General features: G+C 46.4%; 1 protein-coding gene across 1 annotated transcript in view; it reads left to right on the forward strand.

Annotated features, from left to right (window-relative positions):
- The window catches only part of LOC109464016, a gene marked incomplete at its 3' end in the record, with an annotated part of 45,578 nt that overhangs the window by 16,234 nt on the left and 20,800 nt on the right, over positions 1 to 8,544 (forward strand). Inside the window, exons 16-18 of the mRNA XM_019760935.1 lie at positions 756 to 1,176; positions 4,205 to 4,348; positions 4,757 to 4,876. Coding sequence (XP_019616494.1) covers positions 756 to 1,176; positions 4,205 to 4,348; positions 4,757 to 4,876 — 685 coding nt within the window. The remainder of the gene's footprint in view (positions 1 to 755; positions 1,177 to 4,204; positions 4,349 to 4,756; positions 4,877 to 8,544) is intronic.

The raw sequence follows: 8,544 nt of genomic DNA on the forward strand, positions 1-8,544 counted from the left end.
ATATGTTTTTATGCACTTATCTTTTGGCCACCGATTTTTCATACAATGGTGTAATAATAGAATTAAATTCTAACAACTTTGGTGTAATTATGACGTCATATGACGTCAGAGCTAATGATATGGTCCGCCATTTTGGATTTTGACCAATGACGTCATCAACTTAGCAAATAGTATTAATATTAAATGATTTAACTTATCGTTAATTATGTAAGATGTTATTAATGTTAGAAAGGAACAGTTATTTAATATAAAACCCAGAAAATTTTAATGTTTCAACCAAAATTACTGATATTTCCCATAAAACTACCTGTCAGAAACCCGTTGCCATGGCAACACAAAAAATCATTAACTTATCTAACTAATATGAAGTTTTTTCCAGATACATTTTAGAAGTGTCCACCAAATTTCATGGTTCTAGGTGAAGTTGTGCGTAATGTGGACTCAGAGGTTCACACATCAATTTGCAAAGCAATTGAGCTGGTATCATGTTGATAATTTCTAAAAATTAGCAAAAAAACTGTCTTGGGGTCCGCGCGGACCCCAGGTGTACAGATTAATCAGTCCAGGAAGGTGTACTGTTGAGGGTTAAAAAGTCTAACGAGATACCTGTTATATGAGTTTTCAGTTCGCTTCTGAGTCTTGCACACTTTTATCAATGTTTTAAAATTCATGTTATAATAATGCATACACAACGAAGTTAAGCCAATAACATGTTCTATCACAGAAATAGATAAATATTATGTTTCTTCTTTTAGCCAAACACATTCCAAGCCGTCCTGGCCACCGATGGATCAGCTTCCGTCGCTTTCCTGACCTATAAGGAAGACGAGATGCTGTGGACCAATGAAACCCAGGACGTTCTTCTCGGGTACAACAGCGCTAACGGCGTCAACTTCGAAAACATCCGGCTGGCAGATCCGTACAGACCCGACCAAGTCAACGGGAACACGGGGCTGAAAGGACGATGGGCGTTTAAGTTGGAGAGCGATGCCACACGGAAAACGAACTACAAGAGGCTGTGTCGTGACTGGTACAAGACAGAGCCAGACCCTTCAGAGTGGATTGTAGGAGAAGGCCTGTGTCCTTGCACGCTACTTCAAGCACTAAAGGACCTACGCTTCGCCCCTGTTACATTGTCACCCTTTAACATCTCCCTATTGCTTCTGGGCAATCAAGGTGAATAAAATGTCATTTTTACATTCAGTACTGCTTAAAAGAAGAAAAAGTAATGTTAAAACATGGCATACAGACTCTCAGACTTTAGGCACTGATTTCGTAACGAGTGTTATATTCACTCACTCACTCACTCACTCACTCACTCACTCACTCACTCACTCACTCACTCACTCACTCACTCAGTCCTCTTGCACGATGTGCGTCGAGCCTACTAGGCGGGCCACCTCCCTCCATCTCGATCTGTCCTGGGCGAGCTTCTGCGCTTCTTCGGGGGTGATGCTGATCAGAGCCAGATCCTTGGCCAGGACGTCCGTCCAGCGGGTGCGGGGCCCCCCCGAGGTCTCTTCCACCCAGCGGACTGGGGGCTGAAGTTCAGGATACGTGGGGTGGTCGGGTGGGAGTGGTCGGGTGGGAGTCGTAGGACATGTACCAGCGCACTCGGCGCATCGCTGCCACACGGGAAGCAGGAGGCTGCTGGGTCCTTTGCCTGGGCCCAGTTTCAGGCAGGTGGTCGAACCAGCGTACTCCCAGAATCCTCCTGAGACATCTGCTGTCAAAGCCGTCGAGTCTAGCTGACAGAGTGTTGCTGAGTGGCCAGGTCTCAGCTCCGTACAGCAGGATTGAGACCACCGCGGCGTTGTAGACACGAAGCTTTGTGCCCAGCGAGATGTTTCTGTGCTTCCAGGGCGGTCTCCAGAGCGCCTACATAGCCGCTGCTGCTAGTCCACTCCGCCGGTCAATCTCGGGTTTCAGATCATCTGTCCTGGAGACTGTGGACCCGAGGTAGTTGAAGGTGGACACAAAGTTTACTGTGATGTTGTTAAAGCTGAACGGTGCAGGGTCAGGGCCATCCCCTATGTGCATCAACTCAGTTTTTGACCAGTTGATACTAAGGCCAAGCTTGGAGGCTTCTGCATCAAAAACTGCCAGGGCATCCCTGAGTCTTTGGGGAGTGTCGGCCAGCAAGGTCGTGTCGTCGGCGTACTCCAGATCCGCAAGACTGTATCCGCCAAAAGAGACTCCAGGGACGCACTCGGAGACCTTAAACATAAGGTAGTTGAAAAGGTTGAAAAGGTCGGGGGCAGCAACACAGCCCTGACGGACTCCGCTGTTGATCTGGAACCACTCTGAGTTCTTGTCGTTTACAAGAACGCAGCTTTCTTCATCGCTGTATAACAGCTGAAAGAGGGCGATGATCTTTGGAGAGACACCGATGGTAGTCAGTATCTTCCACAGGGAGGCATGGTCCACCGTGTCAAAGGCAGCACGCAGGTCGACGAAGGCGATGTACAGATGTCTGTCCTTCCTGTACTCGCGGGCCTTTTCAATGACTAGACGGAGGGCCGAGATGTGATCGATCGTGGATCTGTTGGGCATGAAGCCGGCCTGCTGTGGGCGTCTGCTGCACCGGATAACAGAGATTGCTCTAGCCAAGAGAATGCGGGTGAAAAGCTTGCCGGGGATGGAGAGGAGAGTAATACCTCTATGTTACTACAAACCAGCTGATCACCTTTCCTCTTCCAGAATGGTAGAATAATCCCTCGTCTCCAGTCCTCAGGAAGTCTCTCCTGGATCCACACATGGTTGATGATTTGGGTTAGCCACTTGACGATATGGTCTCCTCCGACCTTCAGCATCTCTGCTAGCGATCTTACAAATGCCGGGGGCTTTCCCATTCTTCAGCTTCCTTAGTGCGGTCCTAACCTCGTCTGGGGTGACAGGAGGGGTTGGAGAGTCCGTGTTGGGGCCGTCAACAGCATCAGCAGCATCCTTGAGGTCAGGGTCCTCAGGGACAGGAGGATGGTTTAAGAGCTGACTGAAATGTTCTCTCCAGCGGGTGATGCAGTCTTCTTCGCTGGACAAGATGTTACCTGCCGTGTCCTTTATGAGGGAACTGCGTCTTTGAGGACCGGCCTTCGCTCGGCGCAAGATACTGTACACCTGATGTTGGTCGTCGCGTTGCGCGGCTTCCTCCAGGCTCGTAGCTTGATCTGCCCATAAGGTTTCTCGGTCTCGACGGATTGCTGAGTTCCGCTCTCTGTTGAGGCGTCGGTACCCAGTCATGTCCCCACGAAGGCGTGCGGCTTTCCTGCAGTCAATGATGTGGGGAGTCTCGTGCGAGATCCACGGCTTTTTAGGGGCTGGTCTACTCCTTTCTACAGTTTCCTCTGCAGCCTTGAGAACTTCAGTTTTGAAGTTCTGCCAATCCGCTGTTTCGTCCTGCGTTAGGGCGCTGAATCTGTTGGAGATGGAGCACATGTACTTCTCTTGTATCAGAGGGTCGAGGAGCTGTGAGGTGACAATTCGGCGTTTCTTCTTGGCAGTGGGATCCGCCGTCAGCTTCATTCTCATATGGGCCACCAGAAGTCTGTGGTCTGTGTTGGCAAGTTGGGCACCACGGTAGACACGGCGGTTTGTGATGCACGATTTCCACCGTGCGGAGATGATAATGTGGTCGATGGCTTTCCTGGTTCTTCAATCCGGACTGTACCAGGTCCGGTGATGGATTCTCTTGCGTGGGAACAATGAGTCGGCTATACTCATGTTGGTAGCACGACAGAGGTCGAGCAGGCGGCTGCCGTTGTCATTCGTGGACGGGTCAGCAGATATCGGGCCTAGCACGTTCTGTGAGGATGCGCTCCTTGAGGCTTGACAGAGGGTCGCCAGACGCCAGACTGAGGAGCGACGTCAGTCGGTCCATACGCTACAATGACCGTCATCTTACCATATGCTATTGTCAAATTAAACGTATTCGTGTTACACAGTCGAAAATATATTGTATAAAATGGAAAATTTGCACGGTATATAAGTATATGTTGTGTGAGGACTCATTTTGATGTCCCTACCGGCAAAATGAGAAGTTCACACGTCAATGATAGCTTGGCATTTAGCGGTTAGAGTCGTTAGACCAATGAAAGTTTGTCTGAATGCCCGTTGAATATTCGAATTTTTATGTTAAAAATGTCAATTTCTTCGTTTTCGTGAAGGTTATTACTGCATCTTCATGATAACTTGTTTTCATTCTTAGATCAGGAAGTTTGCTTCAGTCCTCTGTTTGCCAGCCCGACTGGTTCCAGTGTAGACTGTTGTTACAAGTTCCTAGCCCTGAACACTGAGATACCCCTGGCTGGAAGTCACCACAGATATCAACGGTTCTCCCAACTGCACACTGGTATTTCAATTATAAACATTTTGTTGGACTAAACTCCATTTACGGCATGATACACTGAGGAGTTTGCTTGTTTGTTGCATGAACCAGATTCTACCAAATTTGATATATAAGTCTATAACAACACTGGTGCACAATTACATAGGAACGACACCACGAGTTCTAAGTAAGGAAAGGTAAAAGTTGACATTTATCACATCGGGCCTGTGATTGGCCTGTGTGCACGTACAAACCACGTGGGCATTTCGAGTCACAAAATTTCCATTAGGAATGTGCCCCCCAACCCCCCAACGCCGGACAAAGTTGAGTGACATTGGCCCAGCCTAAACTCCCCCATATCTGTTTCCTGTTTTTGTGAATTCAATTGAATTAAGAATATACACATGCTTGAAAATAATCCTTTTCTTTCAGACTTTGACGTGAATCCCAAGTCCTGGTGCTGTAGCCTGTCTGACGATGAAGACTTCTGTAACCTGTACTTTGGAAAGAGGCCTCCAAACAGCTGTTCTTTTTACAGGCCACCACGTCTAGGTACGCCTTACAGGAGCACTGCATTTTTATAACCAGTTTTATGATGGTGTAGGGTAGCTAATATTTAAGCAATCAGCACAATTGATATTTCTTTATCATAAATCTGTTCTGTTTTCCAGAACGTTTCCTATATTAATATAGCCTGGGTACCATCCTACTTGTATACCGGGGCTCCCACACTCGCTTCCCTAAGAAGTAGTCTGGAAATGGTTAGATCTGAACAGTCTGGCTCGGTAAGATTTTGCCCGAGTGTGCTGATTGGTCCTTCCTGTCTTGTTCATTAGCCTAACGTCCTTCTCAGTATGTGGTGATGCTTATCTCCTGCCTGCTCAGCAGGTATCACTGACCAAGGAAAGGTTTGTTTATTTATCTTGGACGGAGTGTAGTAGCCATTGAGAGACACTGTTGTCATGATTTTGCTAACATTTAAGTAACAGAGCCACAATGAACATCTTGCTTAAAGAAAACTACAAGAAATTGTTGTACTCAAGGTAAATTTGTGGCTGTACTTGTCATACATAAGCAACAACTTTTTTGCCCTTACCAAAACAGCACATGGCCATGTGGACCTTGTACTGATGGGTCATCTACTAGTGGAAGAGGCTCCGCCCAGCCCTCCCCATGTGGCCTACCTCATTATGTGATATCATCACCAAGCCAAATAGATACAAGCGTTTCCAGACTACTTCTTAGGGAAGCGAGTGTGGGAGCCCCGGCATACAAGTAGGATGGTACCCAGGCTAATATTAATATGTTGTCAACTTTGAATCTATACATAATTAGACATAATTTTTTCTCTGCTCTTGCTTATGTGGTATTGTTATAATTATTATTATTACTCCGTGAAGGAGGTCAGGACCTCCGGACGGAGTGTTGTGATCGGCTGATTTTTCATGTTCGCTGTCAAAACACTGGGTTCTCTTTGTGTAATCGGTACGCAATTTTATACGCCGTCTGCGGGCATGCCCGTGTTGATGCACGAATGTGTATTTTTGCCGTTGCTGCTTTCGCGGTCAATGTAATATCGCAGACGCACCCCTACAATTACGAGGCGAATTGGAATGGTCCAGAAAAACGCGTTGTTTGGAATAGCAGTGGGGGGGGTAAAAGTTCATGCAGATACAGGGTGGTTTTTATAAGTGGTTCCAGATGTTTTTGCCCATGGTTAAGAGATGCCAAGTTTTTTGGAAGATGTTCGCAGCCAAAACGCATTCTTCCGTACGTCGCATTTCTGTGTAATTTCGCATGTGGTGTTGCATTATGTCCGGGATGATGCACGTCTTTTTATTTTTACCGTAGCTGTTTTGATATTGAAGTAAATGCATATTTTAGAAACATCCCTACTTTTACAATCCTGTGGAATAGGCCGTAGGTTTAGGCAGTTGTCTGGAAGCAGAGGTTCTGTAAGCAGATATCCTGGTTATCTGGCCGGCGGTAGTAACACTCGCGGTGCTTACCGCAACTCTTGCTGGAATTTGGCCTGTTCCAGGCGCGCCTAATTAGGTACAGGCACGGTAAGGGACTGTACGATATTTACCGGGAGGAGGGCTGGTGCGCTGGAAGTCCGGTCAAAACTTTTTCCATGACCCTGACCCCCAATTTCAAAATTTTTCCTTGGCCCTCCCCCCTCATCTCAAAAATTTTTCCATGGCCCTCCCCCTACAGGTACCCGTAATTTCCCGAATATAGTACACATCCCGATTAAAGTACGCACACCCCGATTTGGGGCTGGTGGGAGACAAATATTCCCGTCTGAAACGTAAAATGGAAAAACTCGAATAAAATACGCCCCCCTTGTACGCACGGCCGGTGCCACTGTGGACCTGTATGTATGTCTTATTAATAAAAGACAGTTCGTTCTAGAAAAAAAAGCTGTTTAAAAATAGATTTAGGCCGTGTACTACGGTGTTGTGTGGAACTGGTTACAGTATTGTAGCGGGAAACGTTTGGTGTTGGGGCTAGTTTCACCGCTGGCCGCAGCCGATTTGCAAGACGTCACCACCGCATCGAAGGATAATGCGAGTGCGGCGAAACGTACAGCTTTGGATCCCGGAGAATGTTGGTGATCAAGCAACGGCCAACAAAGATTTGTGAAAAAAACAAACAATATTCCAATATTTGTTTTATCTGTAACCGGGGGTAGCTGAATGTTGATGCAGAAGTATGTAGCTTTGTTGTTCTTTACTGTACGAAATGCACCGAACACTTCTTTAATAGCGCCCGCCCATCGACCCAAGGGGAGCAAACAATCGTCGAGGCGGAGATCTGGGCTGAGTAGTGATGCTACTGTGGGTGTAGAAGTGCTACTAAATTAAAAATTTGACACCGAAACTAAAGCAACAACAAAAGGCTACTGGGACTTGCGATTCCGAACAGGAGAGAGTGAAATGTCTGACTGCGTTTGAAATAATCTCTCGTAATGTGAGATATGTTTTTGTCACAAAATCAAAGAGATGTACACTTCAAATATGTATAAGTTTGCACTCCGTAAAACCTATATGTAACGTTACAGTCTGTTCAGAGGAAAGAAATACTTCCTTTTCGGGGCCCAGGTTCTGGAAAGCTGTCCTCAGCGCTGCCACGACCCTTTCTTCGTTTTTCAGTTGTAGGTGTACTTTGGGGAATTAGAGTTCGGCGTGAACAAGAGAACGGACGTTGCATGATTCAAAGTTTATTTACGCCCTTATTCACGCCGATCACACTTAAGTACGTGCACGTGGCTTCCCGGTCTAGTTGGGGTACTTCATGCAATGCCAAGGCAACGGCACGAACACTGGCGCCACGCCTGTCGGCGCGTACAGACTGGACCCGCCCACCGGCCGGCGGTAAGATTTCATTATTTATTATTAAAGACTACATTTTATAACCCCGCCCCTATCATTGTAGTTTGTAACAGCCGGGTAGAAGTACATCTAGCTGGCATTTTCACGTCGTGCATGGCAGCTATAGCCCGCTACAAAGTGGCATTTATCAAGATTCAAAAAGATTTGTGATACGAAATGAAACATGGCTAACAATTTCTGTTAGTTAGCTAAACCTTTGAAACGGCATGGGCATAATCTTTGTTGAATATTTCTGAGTTCAACTCAAGCCGGAAGTGCATTAGAAGTGACCATCAGGTACAACTATTACGCTATCATATGTTACGTTACGACGATCAAGAACGTTCATGGCTTGCGGATCCGATTGATTTCAAATATTACTACTCATAAACCATCTTGCAATATTGTATATGTACTTACGTTTTTTTTTTTTTTTTTAATTTTCGGCGGGGGTCCACTGAGATTGGCACCGACAGGCTGACGAACGATCCGGTCGGCATGACAAAGCGCCAAACGCCATTCAGTGACCTACATTTTCTTACCGTGCACTGCTTGACTTGACTTCTTTTACCGGAACTTGGTGTAAATATCGACGATAGTCAGAGGAAATATGTTCATTTATTGAAGGTTAACTTTATTTCCACTCGTCCATATTGTTATCTAAACATGCTAGGGACGAATTCGTTCCAAGCTCCCCGTGCCGGTGTTCCGCTATATTCCTGGGTCGTCCACAGATTTGGGAAAATCTCAAATAAAGTACGCACCCCGACTTTGGCGACGGCCCGAGGCACTTTGGGGATTTTGAAAAGTTTAAGAAGTACGTACATTAGTCGGGAATTTACGGTA

The sequence above is a fragment of the Branchiostoma belcheri genome, unplaced genomic scaffold (genome assembly GCF_001625305.1).
Source record: "Branchiostoma belcheri isolate BF01 breed outbred unplaced genomic scaffold, Haploidv18h27 scaffold130, whole genome shotgun sequence".
Lineage (NCBI taxonomy): Eukaryota > Metazoa > Chordata > Leptocardii > Amphioxiformes > Branchiostomatidae > Branchiostoma > Branchiostoma belcheri.